The sequence below is a fragment of the Mytilus galloprovincialis genome, chromosome 4 (assembly GCF_965363235.1).
Source record: "Mytilus galloprovincialis chromosome 4, xbMytGall1.hap1.1, whole genome shotgun sequence".
NCBI classification, from domain to species: Eukaryota; Metazoa; Mollusca; class Bivalvia; order Mytilida; family Mytilidae; genus Mytilus; species Mytilus galloprovincialis.
The window spans coordinates 76,686,675-76,707,666 of NC_134841.1; the positions used below are offsets into that span (position 1 = coordinate 76,686,675).

Genomic DNA, 20,992 nt, shown 5'->3' on the forward strand with positions numbered 1-20,992 from the left:
TTATATGATACTGATAGATACAATATATCAATTTTAGAAAAATAACTACAAGTATTACAGTTTGAAAAATTCAAATATTTGGTAGCAGCAAAGTGATTTTCAGTTTAAAATATATCTTATTTTAAATATTGGACAACATTTCAATAGTTGAACTGTTCAAAGCTGACTAATATCCTTTTTTTCAGATGCTTGGCAAGGAAGTTTTCTCAGATATGGAAAAAGCAGACATTTGGAAGAGTGATGCCAAGTACAGCTAGGTTATTATCCTCGTTTTATGTATATTATAACATATATATATGATATAAGTGTATTGGATTTTATGTTTATATACAGTTTGTGGCCAAAAGATCCAGATACCTTTTTATTAAGATTGGACATTAATGGTAGTGTTTTTGAAGAGTTGCCTCAGTGACTCTTTTTACAAAATCTTTCAATCAAAAGGGATTGTAAGTTATACTGAAATGTGTAGAACTTATGAGTATTTTTACTATTAGGATTTTTGTGAAAGAGCTACACAACTGTATACTGAAATACAGTTTATTCTTCAAGCAATCAGGAATTTGATTAACTTGATTAAATTGACAGTGGCAATCTTCAAAAACATTACTGTTGTACTTATTACCATTTTTTCCTAGTTCTATTTTAGTTAAAAAGGATAAAAACATATTTTAACAAGAATGTGTCCCCACTACACAGATGCCCCATCCGCACTATCATTCTCTATGTTCAGTGGACCATGAAAATGGGGTAATAACTCTTAATTTGGCATTAAAATAAGACAGACGAACGGACGTACAAACAAAAGAACAGACGGATGCACAGACCAGAAAACATAATGCCCATTAATGGGGCATAAAAACAGGGCAGATCATTATATATATATATATAAAATGAGACACAACACTCCAGTGTAATAGGATTTGTAACTGGTTTACTCAATTGACACAAAATGCTATTTTTAAATGATGTTGTTGCATGGCAACAAAATCAGGGTAAGTTGGAAGGAAGGCAACAGGTAAATATGATTTTTTTTAGGCTACCAAAATTGGCCGAAATTGTAGCACATATCAGATCACTATTCTGTTTGAAAATTAAGTGCTCAACTTATTTCATATGGTTTACTTGTCCCAAGGGTACACAGAAATTTCAAGGATTTGAAGAAAAAAAAACACTATGAAAGTAATTTGCATTATCGTTTCTTAAATCCTGGGTTCAGTAGCTTTGTATTGGTTTATTTCAGATATCATCACCAGAAACACCTAATGAAATTAGCCTTTGATGAATGGTATGATATGTGGTGGCATGTTAGAAAAGAGTGGAGACTCATGGTTAGAGCTGAGTGCCATTTCAGGTATCTTAACAATTTCGTCAACATTGGTCAATTGTTAAACTCAGTCTTGGTTCCATTGCATTGTATGTTAAACATGATTATAATGGTTTACTTTTATAAATTGTTACTTGGATGGAAAGTTGTCTCATTGGCACTCGTACCACATCTTCCTATATCTATGGTTGCCTATATGTGGTGCCAGTTTGAAAAAAATACAATATGCATGATGAAAACTCTTGACATGTAAAAGCATGAAAATGTTGGGGTAGTGAAATATAAACATTTAAAAGCTCTGGGCTTGTGAGGTTTGGTAGAAAATTTCATAAAAATTGCAAGTGATGGCCATTTACTCTAAACATATAATAGAATAATATCCTTTAGTGTCTGCAATAATCTGTTTTCAGATACTTAGCTTGGACAAAACACTTTGAAGCATGGAAAGAATTTATAGTTTTCAAGAAGGAAGAAAAAGGGAAAGAGATAATTGCAGTTAAACATGGTAATTTTATATATGCAGTCAACTCTTGTCTCAAACTCACATGACTTGAAATTTTAGATGAGTTGAAGTTTTCTCATTGTTTTCTATAGAAACATGTATTTCAACTCCAGAATCAAGTCCTGATGAGTCAAAATTTCGGTTGACAAAAACTAAATATACTGTTTGAATGTAAACTGATGCATTCAAAGTATTATCATTATCATCGAACTAATACACGTAATGTCAAAATAAGTTTCTGGTAACTGACCACTGTATTGATTTATGAAATTCTTTTTCCAGGACTGTTTACCTGAAATTATCTTTGATGATCATGTTAAATGATCAATTATTCTCTGTTATAGTTTATGAAAAATTATTATACCCCCGCTTTAAAAAAGGGGGGGTATACTGTTTTACCTCTGTCTGTCAGTCCGTCCGTCCGTCCGTCAGTCAGTCCGTCCCATGAAACTTTCGTCACATTTTTCTCAGGAACTACACATCCACCCTTTCTGTAATTTGGTATCAACATTTATATATGTCAGCCATACCGTGTGATGCCTTTTCAGATTTATCACTTGACAACTTCCTGTTTACCGAACACTTGTCTGATTTTACACATGATAGCCAAGTTGAAAATTTTCGTCACATTTTTCTCAGGAACTACAATACAAGGATTTCTGAAATTTGGTTTCAGGATTTATATAAGTCAGCTATACCGTGTGATGCGTTTTCAGATTCATCACTCGACAACTTCCTGTTTACCGAACACTTGTATGATTTTACACATGATAGCCAAGTTGAAAATTTCCGTCACATTTTTCTCAGGAACTACAATACAAGGATTTCTGAAATTTGGTTTCAGGATTTATATAAGTCAGGTATACCGTGTGATGCGTTTTCAGATTCATCACTCGACAACTTCCTGTTTACCGAACACTTGTATGATTTTACACATGATAACCAAGTTAAAAATTTTCTTCACATTTTTCTCAGGAACTACAATACAAGGATTTCTGAAATTTGGTTTCAGGATTTATATAAGTCAGGTATACCGTGTGATGCGTTTTCAGATTCATCACTCGACAACTTCCTGTTTACCGAACACTTCCATATTTTTACACTATTAATATTATCCACTTGCGGCGGGGGTATCATCAGTGAGCAGTAGCTCGCAGTTTCACTTGTTTAATATGCTTTAAATACATCTAACCTTAATCATACACTTGTTACCTTGGTTATGTCTAAAATGGGATTAAGATTTCTGTTGTTGGTCAACTCAAACTTTTATTTACCATCTTTATTTTTTTCATATTTTCTTGTGCAGAAACAGATTAAAATGAAAGAAAATGACAAGAAATCTTTATTTTGTAAAATCTATTGTATAAGAGAATTCACTATGAAGAATTGGAAATTACTTTTTTGGCTGAAACCACATTAAAAACATGTAACTTTAGAGAGAAATAAATAAGAGACAAATATATAAAATGTTATTATAATAAAGGCCATAACATTCAAATACATCAATTTTAGACCAAAATATTGATCCCCTACGCATATTCATCCTGATTCATTTTATCCTGACCAAGTGAAGCAAAAGTTGTGTCCCTTGATCTGTCAAACTTCAGATTTTTGAGTCGAACTACTTGTATCTCAAAATATTTCTCTGTTCTGTCAACTGAGTTTTAGAACTAGCGTCCCTCGAAATATTTGCATTGTGGTATTTTCTCAATAAACTTTTAAGGTGTCTTTGAAATATTTTGATTTCAAACTAAATTTTGAGACAATGCCGCATTAGTACAGAAAGTATATATTGCGGCGAGAACTTAATAAAAGTTTATATTTTTTAAGTTAACTGGAAACAGCATCACAAATCTTAAGGTACATGCATAATAATGATTTCTTCAAATCTAATGCAACACTGTTAAATCACAGATTTAAAATAAATTACACAACTATATTTTCTTTTTCGTTGACTATAGATACTAATCAAACTCTTAAGAAGGCACTAAACTTATGGAAGGGATCTACATTGTCACAGAAACTGAAAAATAAGAAGAACATTGAAGCTACTCAGTTTTATGAAAATAGTCTTGTAAAGTAAGTACATTGTAGTATGATTGTAAGAAAAACACTTACTTCTTGTGTGTTTATCTCTTTATTTAATGATAGAATTCTGTATCTATCCAGCAGCACCTACATGCTGAGCTGAAGTTTTAACATTCTAGTTTTACAAATAAGCAGTATGCAGGACGACAAGATACCCTACCATATCACATTATTTAGACTCTATTCTCAATTTTATCTGAATACGGCCAGTCTATGGTCTTACTCATATGTGGCCCATGCTTAGCTAAGAAACAGAAAATACCAATTTTTGATTCCTTTTGATTAGACCCAGCTGTGGTGTGGGCCCATGACCTCTTACACTCCAGGAGAGCAAGCTACAATGAGATTACAGAGGCATTTTGTCTCTTTAAAAATGAACATTTATCTATATTTAGGCTACATTTAATTAATTTTCAGATTCCTTTTATAAAGATATGGTGACGTAGGTAGGATTACATTTTTAGCTCACTCGTCGTCCGTCGTCGTTAACTTTTATAAAAATCTTCTCCTCTGAAACTACTGGGCCAAATTAAACCAAACTTGGCCACAATCATCATTGGGGTATCTAGTTTAAAAAATGTGTGGTGTGACCCTGCCAACCAACCAAGATGGCCGCCATGGCTAAAAATAGAACATAGGGGTAAAATGCAGTTTTTGGCTTATAACTCAATAACCAAAGCATTTAGAGCAAATCTGACAGCAATAAAAGTGTTTATCAGGTCACGATCTATCTGTTCTGAAATTTTCAGATGAATCGGACAAACTGTTGTTGGGTTGCTGCGCCTGAATTGGTAATTTTAAGGAAATTTGGCTGTTTTTGGTTATTATCTTGAATATTATTATAGATAGAGATAAACTGCAAACAGCAATAATGTTCAGCAAAGTAAGATTTACAAATAAGTCAGCATAACCAAAATGGTCAGTTGACCCTTGAAGGAGTTATTGCCCTTTATAGTCAATTCTTAACCATTTTTTCGTAAATCTTAGTAATCTTTTACAAAAATCTTCTTCTCTGAAACTACTAGGCCAAATTAAACTAAACTTGGCCACAGTCATCATTGGGGTAACTTGTTTAAAAAATGTGTGGCGTGACCTGGCCAATCAACCAAAATGGCTGCCACGGCTAATAATAGAACATAGGGGTAAAATGCAGTTTTTGGCTTATAACTCAAAAACCGAAGCATTAAGAGAAAATCTGACAGGGTTCAATTGTTTATCAGGTCAAGATCTATCTGCCCTGATGTTTTCACATGGATCGGACAACCCGTTGTTAGGTTACTGTCCTGAATTGGTAATTTTAAGGAAATTTTGCCGTTTTTTGTTATTATCTTGAATATTATTATAGATATAGATAAACTGTATACAGCAATAATGTCAGCAAAATAAGATCTACAAATAAGTTTACATGATCAAAATAGTCAATTGACCCCTTAAGGAGTTATTGCCCTTTATAATTAATTTTTAACATTTTTCATAAATTTTTGTTAATTTTTAGAAAATATTTTCCACTGTAATTACTGGGCCAAGTTCATTATAGATAAAGATAATTGTAGCAAAAAGAATGTTCAGTAAAGTAAGATGTACAAACACATCACTATCACCAAAACACAATTATGTCATGAATTTATCCGTGTCCATTGTTTAATATGCACAAGACCAAGGTGAGCGACACAGGTTCTTTAGAGCCTCTAGTTACATTTTTGTAACCCTTGACCATCCTTCTTTCTGTCTGTTCCGTTTTTTTCCGATCTTGACGGGGGGATTTGTGTCTCAATCACATCCTTTTTTTTTTATTGAAAATAATATTCACTCATATTGCAATAGATTGAAATAAGTTATGAAAAATGTAATATAAAATTGAAGAAAAAAATGATGGAGAGAAAGGATGGGTTTTAAAGTTTGTATTTTATGTTGTTTCACTGATTTTTTAAAATCCTGTCAATATTAAGATAGAAAAGGATACATGTCAATGAGACAGCAGTCTAACAACAAAAAAAAAAGTTTACATATAGAGTACAACATATAATTTCAACAGTATTTGTGAGATTTGATTTTTAAAGGAAACTTAATTTAATAAAACCAAACTTGTAAATATAAATGGAATTAATGATCATAACGAAGTATTGAAAGTACAATATTTCATTCATGAATATTTTCGTTCATTGTTTGTGATAGGTTTTTGATATGAAACAATTGTAAAAAAAATATTAAACCAATCATCCAAATCAAGAACATTAGAAATCTACAGTATTTTCTAAATGCATATGGTTCAAGTTCAAATCAAGTTAAAATTTTGTGTCATGTTAATTTATTTATTGATTTTTTTTTTAAAATATTTCAGAAAAAATTGGCATGCTTGGAAAGAAAGATTTGATATGAAACAACACAGGAAGAATATTGATGTTATAGCTCTTCAGTTTTGGGCTTATCGTCTTCAAGTACAGGTACAAGACAATGTTTGGACGTGTCATTTGAATTAGTGTAGAAATTCAATGATTTAAAATTTCAAAACAATTTAAATTTTATTATTCCTCTTGAAAGTTCACTTGTAACTTTATATCTTTGGGAAATCACTACAATATGTAAGAATGATATGATTTTAGAATGAAATCAGAAAATCAGATATACTTGTTTTGCACCATATTTTTGTGAAGAACATAAAACATTTTTGAGGATCCCTTCTTTTTTTCAAACTCTGTGTCATGAATCTGATTATATTTATCACCTAATCAAATGTTATAGTTCATGTGTAAAATACTTTGTTACTAATTTATTCAGCACTGGTTGATTTGGTGTGATGCTTACAAGAAAAGACAAGTTTTACACAACAAAGCAAAGTTGGCTGTAAGACATAACAAATTTTATACCATGCAAAGAGCACTGACAGCATGGATGGCTTTCTGGACCATGAAGAAAGAAAAGCAAAAAGAAAAAGGTGGGCAATACAAAATATAATGAAAAAAGAAGGGGTAGAAGTTTATGATGCACAATAACATTAATTGATAATCATTAATTTTCTCATGATAAAAACAAAAGATGTGATAGGAAATGGTTAAGTTGGACCCCTTTTCCAAACTGTTGAAATTATTCACACTAGACTCATAGATTCAAGGAACTTGTGTTGACCGTTTCATTGGATTTATATTTTCAATTCATGAAATTTCTTATTCTTGAAATTTCTTAATGTTTTTCTAAGCATTCAAGAAGTGTTAATGGAATGCAACAGTTTAAAATTGAAATGATTTAGACGCAAAATAGTAAATTTCTGAGGCGTTGATAAGGTTTATTTAGATTTTGAAGTCGAAATTAAAACTGAAAATTTAAAAAAAAGTATAAGTAATTACCCTATGGTTATTGGGAAGGCACTGGGTTTTTTCATACTATGCCAAAGTGGCAGTTTTATTATATAGGAAAGACATTATGAAACAAAAAATTGCAAATGGTGAGTAAGAAAACCTATCTCAATTAAATGACCAACTTTATTTCTGTGAACAAAATTTATTTGGCCTAAATCCCAATCTGCTGTTTAGGACAAATAGCTTTCAGTTTAGGACATGAAAGGCAAAAATGACTATTTCATGGTCCAGTAATAAGGAAGCTTGCTATGCTATGATAAGGACACAAGGTCTGATGGAAAAAAAGGAAATACTATCAAGAAGTGGAACTGATGAAAGATATTGTTAAGATTATGAATTATTATTTAGAATGAAATAATATTATATTACCTTCGAAATTTCATCTCAGCTAATTTTGGAATTATTTTTCCTGAATCCTTTGCTGTTATAAGGCATTGTGTGGGAACTGTATGACCTGCAAAACTATATGTTTAAGGTGAGACATTATCATAAAAGAGAGATAATGCGCGTGTTAAAAAATTATAAACCAAAATTATATGCTCTAATTTTGATATTATTATTAGTTGGAAATAAACGTAAGTGTTTATATTTTTTTGACATCTAGATTTCCCATGTTTTCATGGTTTCATTGTTACAATATCTTTGCAGTTGTTTGTTTGCATGGTTTTATGTTTATGTTTATGTTTTTACATGAGTCTTCTACTTAAAATGCTTCTTTGAAAGGTATCCATTTTATAGATAAGAATTATTAACATGAAAATCAGTAATTATATGACAATTCATAGTTCATTGCGCTGATTGCTAGTTGAGTCTTCAAAGAATTTCACCAAATTATATAAATTATAAGACAATCATAATCACCTGACTTTTCTTTCAGATTTTGTCTGTTTTTCTGTTGGTTACACATTTCTTTTTTCATGTTGACATGATTTGTAATGATTGTTTAAAGAATGTTGGATATACAAATAGAAGTTGTAGAACAAATTATGTTTTTTATGGATTTTGAGAATTATACAGTGTAAGTGCTGCTGTAAATAAGTGCTTTGATCTTGGGCCATACAAAAGATTAGGTTTGTTTGGCCTAACCCTACCTATACAAAAAGTAGCTACCTACTCAAAATCTTTTATTGTCCTGATGTGAAAACGTTTTTTTTTAATCAGATAGGCATGGCGTCTAAAAAACATTTGACACTTTAATTTCTCTTTGTTGAGAAAAAAAAGAAATTGCCTACCTACCTACCTACCTACCTACCTACCTACCTACCTACCTACCCACTGTTTCAACCTTTGGGTAGGGTTTGGACAAACCAAACTATTTTTGAGTGTGGCCTTAAAAACTCAAAACAAAAAAAATGCATTGTTCACCCCTTTCAACCACCATGTAATATAGGACATGTTTTCTCATGCAGAATATGCCCAGTCGCTGTACCATAGAAGTGTCCTTGTTAAGTGTATGAGAGTGTGGGTGAACCATTATAATAGGAGGATGGTTATACAGAACCACCAAACCCACATAGATGAACTGGCAGATAGGTTTACAAAAAGGAGATACCTACAAAGATGGTTACAATGTATCCTTATCTAATTTATTTATATGTATCAGTTTGTTTTTAAAAACCTGATTTTTAAAGTTCTTTGAATAAATCAGATGATGTTAAGTTGCTGTTGAGAATATTTTTATTTTGAAATATCAAATGAGCCTTAAAGTATATTTGTAATTGTGATCTAGCTTTCTTGAGAACATTTTTATTAAAATATTTTTAATTAATAATATCTCTAATAAAAATTGTATTTAATTTGTTCATTTCATACACATATGACATAAGATTTTTTTTACAGGACCTTCTTATTTTAAGACATACCTAATACCAGATATTTTTCATGACCTTGGTCTTTACAATACTTTCTCAGGTCAGAGAAAAGCTCCCTTACAACTCTAAAGATGAGATAGAGTTCTTTATTAAATGTATACAAAAAAAACAAACTGTTATGATTCCTTAATAATTGTTAAAGATGTAGAATTACAGCATGAGAAGGAAGAAAAAGATGAGCTGGCTGTAACACATTATGTGAGAAAATTAAAGGTGAGAAGGGAATGTATTTCTTGTTTTGTTAAGTTTGTTCAAATTTCTCCTTCTTTCTGTCTTTGTCATTTAGCTTCAAAAGGCAATCAGGGGACTTAGTGGGTAAGTGGTCTAAGTAGTCAAATTACTGTATCACTAGCCAGTCAACACTGAGGTTGTGAGTTTGAATCCCGCATGTGGTAGATACATGCAAGGCCAATCTTAATTGACTAGCATTGTCAGTTTTTCTACCAAAGGTACCATTTCTCTCCTGGAATTCCTACTTTCTTCACAAATAAAAACTGACTGCTAAGAAATAGCAATAATGCAGAAAGTGGTGTTAAATGCCAATCATTCAAATCAAATTGGTAAACAGACTTTGAGCTGTACAGATGGAACTTTTTGTGAACATATAAGGATAATAACTGGAGTTATAAGAGTTGTTGCATACATTTATTATTGCTATTGTTGATCAATGAACAAAAATGTTATATTGATTATTACAATATTTCAGAAATGCTTTGTACAAACAATGCTATCAAAATTTGAAATGTGGGTTAAAATTTGTAAAACTTATTCAATATTATTTTTTGCAATACTAAAATTATTGCAAAAATATCAGATATTTACATTAGATTATACATACTAACTAAATATTCAACAAACTTGAGCATTTTTTATGTTTTTGTAGGTTATTGGGCTTTCAGCATTTAGACTCAATCTTGTTCAAAGAAGAATGAAAGAAATGCGGATGGAAATGGCTGCCAATTTTTACATAACCATGGTAACACAAAAGTTTTGTTATAATTTGAAAAGATGAAATTGTTATTAATGCCCCATTTATGGGCATTATGTTTTCTGCTCTGTGCGTCCTTTAGTTCGTTCTTCTGTCCCGCTTAAGGCTGAAGTTTTTGGTCAAGGTAGTTTTTGATAAAGTTGAAGTCCAATCAACCTAAAACTTAGTACACATGTTCCCTATGATATAATCTTTTTTTTTTTAATGCCAAATAAGAGTTTTTACCCCATTTTCACGGTCCACTGAACATAAAAAATGATAGTGTGTACTCGGGACACATTTTTGTTTTATTATCAGACTTATAATGAAGTTATAATTTAATAAACATTGAAAGAACATTGAATTGCTCGACATAATTTCACTATTTACCTGAGTCTAATGACCTAAACAAAAACACAAAGATAATAATTATTAAAACTGATCAACAATAAGAGACCTGTGTTCAGAATCCAGCATAGGAATATGTGAAGGACATTTTTTTTTTTAATTTATACCACCACTATAATGGTTTTGAGGTTCCACAAAGGTATAGTTAACCATGACCATAGGAATGGACCAGATCAATATTTCAAATTATTTATAAATAATATAAGCTAAACTTATGTACATGTAGAATATCCAAGAGTGAAGATTCCATAACACAATATCAATTCTTAATGGCCCCATTGGTTCATACTTTTTATTTTTTATAGTTAACAAAGAGACATTGGAATCGTTGGATGGCAAGATGTGAACACAATGAAGAACTAGCTATTCATAGTTTAACTGTCAAAGCTACAATACATTACAGGTAAGATGTGAACACAATGAAGAACTAGCTATTCATAGTTTAACTGTCAAAGCTACAATACATTACAGGTAAGATGTGAACACAATGAAGAACTAGCTATTCATAGTCTAACTGTCAAAGCTACAATACATTACAGGTAAGATGTGAACACAATGAAGAACTAGCTATTCATAGTTTAACTGTCAAAGCTACAATACATTACAGGTAAGATGTGAACACAATGAAGAACTAGCTATTCATAGTCTAACTGTCAAAGCTACAATACATTACAGGTAAGATGTGAACACAACGAAGAACTAGCTATTCATAGTCTAACTGTCAAAGCTACAATACATTACAGGTAAGATGTGAACACAACGAAGAACTAGCTATTCATAGTTTAACTGTCAAAGCTACAATACATTACAGGTAAGATGTGAACACAATGAAGAACTAGCTATTCATAGTTTAACTGTCAAAGCTACAATACATTACAGGTAAGATGTGAACACAATGAAGAACTAGCTATTCATAGTTTAACTGTCAAAGCTACAATACATTACAGGTAAGATGTGAACACAATGAAGAACTAGCTATTCATAGTCTAACTGTCAAAGCTACAATACATTACAGGTAAGATGTGAACACAATGAAGAACTAGCTATTCATAGTTTAACTGTCAAAGCTACAATACATTACAGGTAAGATGTGAACACAATGAAGAACTAGCTATTCATAGTTTAACTGTCAAAGCTACAATACATTACAGGTAAAATGTGAACACAATGAAGAACTAGCTATTCATAGTTTAACTGTCAAAGCTACAATACATTACAGGTAAGATGTGAACACAATGAAGAACTAGCTATTCATAGTTTAACTGTCAAAGCTACAATACATTACAGGTAAAATGTGAACACAATGAAGAACTAGCTATTCATAGTCTAACTGTCAAAGCTACAATACATTACAGGTAAGATGTGAACACAATGAAGAACTAGCTATTCATAGTTTAACTGTCAAAGCTACAATACATTACAGGTAAGATGTGAACACAATGAAGAACTAGCTATTCATAGTCTAACTGTCAAAGCTACAATACATTACAGGTAAGATGTGAACACAATGAAGAACTAGCTATTCATAGTCTAACTGTCAAAGCTACAATACATTACAGGTAAGATGTGAACACAACGAAGAACTAGCTATTCATAGTCTAACTGTCAAAGCTACAATACATTACAGGTAAGATGTGAACACAACGAAGAACTAGCTATTCATAGTTTAACTGTCAAAGCTACAATACATTACAGGTAAGATGTGAACACAATGAAGAACTAGCTATTCATAGTTTAACTGTCAAAGCTACAATACATTACAGGTAAGATGTGAACACAATGAAGAACTAGCTATTCATAGTCTAACTGTCAAAGCTACAATACATTACAGGTAAGATGTGAACACAACGAAGAACTAGCTATTCATAGTTTAACTGTCAAAGCTACAATACATTACAGGTAAGATGTGAACACAATGAAGAACTAGCTATTCATAGTCTAACTGTCAAAGCCACAATACATTACAGGTAAGATGTGAACACAATGAAGAACTAGCTATTCATAGTCTAACTGTCAAAGCTACAATACATTACAGGTAAGATGTGAACACAATGAAGAACTAGCTATTCATAGTTTAACTGTCAAAGCTACAATACATTACAGGTAAGATGTGAACACAATGAAGAACTAGCTATTCATAGTCTAACTGTCAAAGCCACAATACATTACAGGTAAGATGTGAACACAATGAAGAACTAGCTATTCATACTTTAACTGTCAAAGCCACAATACATTACAGGTAAGATGTGAACACAATGAAGAACTAGCTATTCATAGTTTAACTGTCAAAGCTACAATACATTATAGGTAAGATGTGAACACAATGAAAAACTAGCTATTCATAGTTTAACTGTCAAAGCTACAATACATTACAGGTAGACAGAGGATGTTATATTTTATTCAAAGTTGACTTTCATACCTCTTTTACTTGAAGGTGCATGAAAATTACTCAAAATAAAATATTGATATTTATATGACTAAAATCAGGAATAGTTATTTGGTTGGCCAAGCTTTTTATTCTTTTTTTATTTGGAATTTTACTCGGGGCTCATTTTCACAATGATTCTTAATGCTTATGATTAATCAAAAGTTAATGCTTACAACTGATTGCAAGCCATACCACATTTCACAAGCAGATACTACTTTCTTAGTTTGAAAATCTGTACAATTTTAGAAATGAAGTAATGATTTCAACCAAGTCATGTAAGTCAGAAGGTCTTTCAAAAATACCCCCCCCCCCTTTGAATACAAAGTAAAAGACAACCTTTTCAGAGTTTGCAGACTTTAACATTTTAAAACATTGTTTCCCTTCTATCAGCAATATACTTTGACACTGTAAATTTATTGTTTTTATTATTGCAAAAATTGCAAAAGCATGTAAAAGATGTATTAAAAGGGAAACATTTGAAGATTTCTTTTTAAAAGTTTGAATCGTGAGACTGGTCTGACAATGAGAGGTTTTATCAATTTTATCCAAATCCTGTTGATATCTTGAGATAAGACCTTTGGTTATAATTAAATTATTCTTTTTAATAGGATGGTTGTTTGTAAAAAAATGATAGATGCATGGCTGGACTATGTTGAATGGAGAAAACACAGACAGGTATTTTAAATACTTTAGAATAACAGTAGTAAATACATTAAAATGACTTATTTTATTGAAAGGGATATGATTGCAGTTGTGAAATAATAATTAGCTGACTTTAAAAAATACAAAAATAAATTTACATACTGCAGTCACATAAACTTAATAACCTTGTATTGTATTAATTCTGGGTAAAATTTTTGATAAAAAATGAAAATTTCTTAATGCCTTGCACATGTTAAAGTTGAAACTTAGTAAAAGAACTAGTTAACTCTAAAACATGGATCTGCAAAAGAAGCTTAAAATTTTTAAAAGATGGTTGTCAAAAGTTTAGAAGGTATGAAGGAAATTGCTTGTTTTACATTCTTGCTGTATCCTATTTCATTTAGAACTATGAGAATCACACTATTTTTTTCAAAATAATAGCACCACATTAATAAACATTCAAATATAAAATCTACTTAGATAACACCATTGAACCTTTGTTCCAAAAATCTTTTTGATGAACACTGACTAATTTTTTTATTGATAACTTGCTGTCTATCAGCCTGGATGTAGCCAGATTTCCAGATTTGACTTTATTTTTCAGGCTCAGTATGATAAGGCTGATGCCTTCTTCTATGTGAGAGCTATGCCTGTTTTCCTTCATCACATTAAAGCTCATGTTGAGTTACAGAAAAGAAACAGACAATATGCTGAAGTGGCAGTACAGTTCAGAAGGTATGCCATATCTGGTTTATTTTCAGATTATTTTTGTTGGTCTTATTTTCAACGAACCAACCCTTGCAGTAAAAGTTAAATATAGTTTGTCCATTTCTGCATTTAGAATCTTCTATGGACTCAGTCCTTGTCTCCCACCTTTCTCATTATGGTTTTAACCAAATTAGTATTATTTCCTTTTACATTAATATAAAAATAAATTTGTTAAAGCTTGAAAAACTGATAAAAAAAACATTTTGACAACTGGTAGCTTTAAAGTCAGGGTCGGCAAAGTATTACCCGCCCAGGAATTCCCGGGCTGGGCAATACTCCCAGAAATGGGTAATACTGGGCATTACTGGGCAATATGATTTTTTAAGTTCATTTTAACACAAAATAGTTAAGACTTGGTGTAGTTTCATAGTATTACAGCTAAATATATACTTTTTATACAGATAACCATTGAGTCCTTTCTGGAAGAATGAAAAATTCAATTTCATTTAGTTCTTCATAAATTCTATATGTAAGCAGAATGCAAGATTTACACATTTAAGGATACCGTGTTAATTACCAAGCATTGTTTTGATAATCAAATCTTTGATAAAAATGCATTTTTTTGAGTGAATTGTTATTTTAGTTGTTATACATTCATATTGCTAAATAAACAACCTAAGGGTTATGCCATTAAAATTTATAGAATTGAAAGGGCTGATTATTGTTACATAAACAAATCTGTGTTGTAATCTGAATAATTACTTTAATACAAAAATTTAAATGTATTTTTTTCTTACTTCTTAATAAGAGTTGTACTTATTTTTTTGCCTTATATTTACAGTCTGACCAATCTAGACAACTAAAACAAGTTATATATATCTTAAATGTATTACATTTGTGTTTGATCACTGAATCCTCTATGAAATTTAGACCAGTATTTTATATTACCCAGTATTGCCCAGTATTACCCACTAAAACCCAGTAAAACCCGTGTTTTCCCACTGGGCTGGGCAATACTCATAAAACCCAGATTTTTGCCAACCCTGTTTAAAGTGGAAATTATTCTAAGATTAAGGTTGAAACAAATCTACTTTCATGTTTTAATGCCCCACCCACAAAAGTACAGGGGCATTATGTTTTCTGGTCTGTGAATCGGTTTGTCTGTCTGTTTGTTTGAACGTCAGTTCCTTTGTCCGTGTGAAAAAAATACAACATTTGTACTCATCATGAATGTATCTCTTGAATAAATCTGCAACTTAATCATAAAGATTTGTTATATTTCAGAGAAAACCTTTCTGCCAGATTCTTCTATATGTGGTTCAATAACTTTGAACAGAGTCGAGAAGATAGGATGAATGAACGAATGGTAAGATTAATTAGTTAATTTAAAAAAATAACTGGCACATGTGTATCAACTGTTATCATAAATATACTCTTGAAAGCTTAACAGTAACATAGATTACTTTAATTCTGTTTCACATAGTCCTAAAAAAAGTATTGATCAGATCGACTATTAAAACACATAGCTGATTTACAGACTAATATCCCTTAAGTCAGAAGACTTTTCAGTGGGAATCCTTGTTAACCGCTTTCTGCTAATCCAAATTTTAGATTGTTATGAAACATATATGAAATGTTTTTATTTGGGTATAAACTTAAAGTAATATATAAATTAAATCTGTTGATTATCAAGATAAAAATTTGAGGAAATTACAAGCAGATGGTAAACATGAATTGAATTGATTATATGAATAATGATATCATTCACTGAATTAAAGGATAGTTGAAACATACCATTGTTATTGTGTGTCTTTTGTGAAGACTTGTGGGCATGAGTTTATCGAAATTATGTATTACATTTTGGTATTGGCAATATTGTACTGATATATCTAGATGATTAAAATATTTATTCATCACAGGCAATCTTACATTATGATAGCTGCATCTTTAAGAGACATTTTTGTAACTGGAAGAATAGATATCAGCAAGCTTTGGAAGATAGCCAGAAAGAGGTGCGTAATCTCGTTGATAGTACACAAAAGTACAGATCCTTATGTCCTTGCCTTGCTTTCTAGTATCTGAAAACAGTCTGTTTTTATTATACCCCCGCTTTGAAAAAAAGGGGGTATACTGTTTTACCTCTGTCTGTCCTTCCGTCAGTCCATCAGTCCGTCAGTCTGTCAGTCAGTCAATCCATCCCATGAATATTTTTCGTCACATTTTTCTCAGGAACTACACTACCAGGATTTCTGAAATTTGGTTTCAGGTTTGATATAAGTCAGCTATACTGTGTGATGCGTTTTCAGATTCATCACTCAACAACTTCCTGTTTACCGAACACTTGTATCATTTTTACACCTGATAGCCAAGTTGAAAATTTTTCGTCACATTTTTTTCAGGAACTGCACTACCAGGATTTCTGATATTTGGTTTCAGACTTGATATAAGTCAGCTATACCGTGTGATGCGTTTTCAGATTCATCACTCGACAACTTCCTGTTAACCGAACACTTGTATTATTTTACACATGATAACCAAGTTGAAAATTTTCGTCACATTTTTCTCAGGAACTACAATACAAGGATTTCTGAAATTCGGTTTCAAGATTTATACAAGTCAGCTATACCGTGTGATGCGTTTTCAGATTAATCACTCAACAACTTCCTGTTTACCGAACACTTTAATATTTTTACACTATTAAAACTATCCACTTGCGGTGGGGGTGTCATCAGTGAGCAGTAGCTCACAGTTTCACTTGTTTGTTTCTGCCAATGAAATATCAGCCTTCAAATCTTTGAAGGTGATAAATCCAATAAATCCAGAGATTCCTAAAGGTTCTTTAAACAGAACATAGTGCAGAGTGTTTTCAGACCCTTGTAGTAAAGCTTGGACAAAGGGTCTGTATTTTAATTAGACTGGGTATGGCTGTAAAATATTATATTTTCTAAATGCCAAATGTCATATTTATGGAGAATAATTACATGTTTTTATATAAGTTTGCCATTGATATTTTTTAGGAAGATTATTGGCATATATCTTTTCCTTAATGGAAAATATTCTGAAGAAAATTTAGTACTATTTGTCATATTGTTTGAAGGACTGTTATCATCAGCTGAAATAATGAGTAAACTTTTATATAAATTCCTTACTTTTCGAATACCAATATAACCAGATTAAGTTTTTTGACTTACATCAAGCTTTAACTCTTAGCAAAATCAATTTTCATTAGCTTTTTTCATCTTGCATGTGAGAAAAATATTTTGAATATAATGCAATGTAAACTATAAACACAAGTGTGAAACAATGATTTTATTATACCCCCGCTTTTATAAAAAGGGGGATATACTGTTTTACCTCTGTCTGTCCTTCCGTCAGTCAGTTCATCAGTCTATCAGTCCGTCCGTCCCATGAATATTTTTCGTCACATTTTTTTCAGGAACTACACTACCAGGATTTCTGAAATTTGGTTTCAGAGTTTATATATGTCAGTTATACTGTGTTTTGCGTCTTCAGATTTATCACTCAACAACTTCCTGTTTACAGAACACTTGTATCATTTTACACCTGATAGCCAAGTTGAAAATTTCGTCACTTTTTTTTCAGGAACTAGACTAAAAGGATTTCTAAAATTTGGTTTCAGGCTTGATATAAGTCTGCTATATTGTGTGATGTGTTTTCAGATTCATCACTCGACAACTTCCTGTTTACCGAACACTTGTATCATTTTATTCATGATAGCCAATTCAAGTTGAAAATTTTTGTCACATTTTTCTCAGGAACCATACTTAAAGGATTCTAAAATTTTGTTTCAAGATTGATATAAGTCCGCTATACAGTTTGATGCTTTTTTAGAGTCATCACTTGACAACTTCCTGCTTACCGAACACTTGCATATTTTTACACCATAAATATTATCCACTTGCTGCTGGGGTATCATCAGTGAGCAGTAGCTCACAGTTTCACTTGTTATATACAATTTACTCAAGTTTGATTAATTTTGAAATGCCCAGATCTATAGAACTATAATATGGCCACCTGTAGATCATACTTATGGTTGTAAGAATTTAATTTTGTATTTTATCTTAATTTTTTTTTTAGGAACAAGCCATTAAACACTTCAACAAAGTTTTATGCAAGAAACATCTGAAGGCTCTAAAACAGTATATAAATGACTTGAATCTTGGGTAGGTGAAAAAAATATCTATAATACATTTTGTTAGCTTTGTTTATTTAAGTTTATACAGGTTTCCTGTTATCATAGACTTCAGGTGCTGAAATCCATGGTTTATGGTTGATATTTGTCATATTCACTGCTTATTGATATTCATACCACATCTCCTTATTTTTATATTAATCGTTTATATTTATATCTACTAATATTTTTTTTAATATTTGTATGGACTTATTATTTTAATTGTTGAACAATGACATAATTATTCTGATAGGATTTCAGGAAAGGCGGCAAACAAATGATCCAAAATTCTAAATGTAAGTTTTACTTTTTGCAAAATCTTTCCTGTCACAATTCTTTCAGAATAAAAACAAATCGCAAATATTTCTGAGTTTGTAATATTCCTTCAAACTAATATAATTATCTTTTCTCTCTTCCAGTGAAATCAATGATGCTAAGGCTACCAAGCACAACTATCTACATCACATTTCTGTTGTGTTTAAGACTTGGAAACAGGTAAAGATAAATTTATTTATTATATATACTTAGTAGTAAATACAGATAAATTGTTTGTGTAATACAATCAATGGCAAGCGTGCTGTATCAGCCACCTGTGATGATATCGATATCAGCACGGTTGCAAAAGCTTTATTACACCTTTAATCTATATGACTTTACGTCATCGATTGCAGTCACTGTTACAAAGGCTTTATCAAAACCCTATTGGTGCCTTAAATACATGTGAGAAAGCTAAACAGAACTGTTTTTGTTAAGGCGTTGATTTTTACATCCGAAAAAGGTCAAGATAAGGCATTGTGGTGGAATTTGACAAAATGAGCTGGATTTCAACCCAATTAATGACCAGGAAACATAGAGCGCAGGCGTCGACAAACTTTAATATTCAAATAAGACATGTGAAATGTCTTCACAAACATTATTTTAAAAGATCTTTGTTGTTGACGTATGCGCTCTATGTTTCCTGTCCAATAATCTATTGAAATTTACCTATTTTCATTGATTTTTTTGTGAAAAATCAATATGAGTGCAACTTGTAGAATTTGAAATTTACGCTAAAAAAAGGGGCCAATTTTGGATTTTACTGAACATACTCCTTTAATCTTAAAGATTAACATGTTTTAATCAGAGATATCAGTAATTCAAAATTTCATAGAGGCCTTGGTGCCTGAGTGGTCCAAATTATTGATGTACTGTATCCCTAGCCTGTCAATACTGAGGTTGGGAATTTGAACCCAAAATATGGCAGTTCAACTCCAATCTTAATTGACTCTGACTGTCATATTTTAGGATATTTAATTTGTTTTCATGGTTTTCCCAAAATCTACATATTATTATTATCCTATAAAAAATGTGTACCTCAATGAACATTAAAATTCTAGGTCTATCTATATACTTACCAAATACAAAAAAAAATGATACTCCTTGAATATTGACAGTGAATGCACAGTAAATACATTATTTCTTCAATTGTTCTTTACAGTTTAACATACTGCAGTGGTATGCAGAATCAGTAACATTACCAATTTGCTGAAACTTGATCATAAATGAGATTTCTAAATATTGAAAAAATTACAATTAATACTAAATATAGTTTTTCCAAGTATATCATCATAAAATATTATGAACCTTCTTACATATGGTATATCTTTTGTCCAATTTGTAATATAAAAATTACTCAAAAGCATTGATCATCTTTTTACTTCAGTATGTTTTGTATAAACGACAACACAGAGTCAAGAAGTCTAAATCAGATATGTTTTATAAAAGGCATGTTTACCAAAAAGTAATGAATAGATTAAGAAACAACCTGATTCAGGGGAGACAATTTAAACAGATCGCTGAAGAACAGTCCAGCAAAAAATGTCAACAACTTTTAAGGTAGGCAGTCAGTATTTTGTTAATCATCTTACATATCTGAGTGACCTTGCAACTTCATGTACAATGAAAAGGTCTCCTCAAATCATCAGTCATTATCATTGACCCTCGATTCATTTACTTTTGTCGGTACCAGTTTTCTTGGATTAAGAACACTTTGCTTTTTCCTTGATCTGGATCACTGATTTCATGATTTTCAGGAATATGACAGTTCTTGTCCATTCGTTTTTGATGCGTTTTGTTATTTGATTTTGCCATGTGATTATGGACTTTCCGAATTGATTTTCCTCTGAGTTCAGTATTTTTGTGATTTTACTTTTTCCAAAAGTCTGCATACATTTCTATAAAAAATGTAATTCCTTGAAACTTTAAATTTGTGGTTCCTCTGTACCAACAAAATCAATGAAAAATTAGTATGCAGCAAATTGTAATGTACATGTAAATTGATTTAAAAAAAATAGAAATATATACATTTACTGGTGTTTTGATGGAAGCAAATTTAAATTAGACTCCAGATTTATTATCCAGTACTCACTAATCGGATGATTTCATATACTTTATGATGAAATTCATTAAATTTTATAAAAGAATTCTCATTTTATCTCCTTTCTGTTTGAATAGAATTAAAAAAAAT

At 31.2% G+C, this 20,992-nt stretch overlaps 1 protein-coding gene across 2 annotated transcripts in view; it reads left to right on the forward strand.

The window, feature by feature from the left end:
* LOC143072985 (protein SFI1 homolog) overlaps positions 1 to 20,992 on the forward strand; it is a 37,863-nt gene that overhangs the window by 4,798 nt on the left and 12,073 nt on the right. For both annotated transcript variants that reach the window (XM_076248187.1, XM_076248188.1), the window contains 17 exons: positions 186 to 257; positions 1,241 to 1,351; positions 1,735 to 1,829; positions 3,788 to 3,905; positions 6,256 to 6,358; positions 6,693 to 6,849; positions 8,680 to 8,841; positions 9,284 to 9,354; positions 10,025 to 10,117; positions 10,822 to 10,919; positions 13,553 to 13,619; positions 14,191 to 14,321; positions 15,579 to 15,660; positions 16,214 to 16,306; positions 18,393 to 18,478; positions 18,906 to 18,981; positions 20,189 to 20,361. In XM_076248187.1, coding sequence (XP_076104302.1) covers positions 186 to 257; positions 1,241 to 1,351; positions 1,735 to 1,829; positions 3,788 to 3,905; positions 6,256 to 6,358; positions 6,693 to 6,849; positions 8,680 to 8,841; positions 9,284 to 9,354; positions 10,025 to 10,117; positions 10,822 to 10,919; positions 13,553 to 13,619; positions 14,191 to 14,321; positions 15,579 to 15,660; positions 16,214 to 16,306; positions 18,393 to 18,478; positions 18,906 to 18,981; positions 20,189 to 20,361 — 1,788 coding nt within the window. The remainder of the gene's footprint in view (positions 1 to 185; positions 258 to 1,240; positions 1,352 to 1,734; positions 1,830 to 3,787; positions 3,906 to 6,255; positions 6,359 to 6,692; positions 6,850 to 8,679; positions 8,842 to 9,283; positions 9,355 to 10,024; positions 10,118 to 10,821; positions 10,920 to 13,552; positions 13,620 to 14,190; positions 14,322 to 15,578; positions 15,661 to 16,213; positions 16,307 to 18,392; positions 18,479 to 18,905; positions 18,982 to 20,188; positions 20,362 to 20,992) is intronic.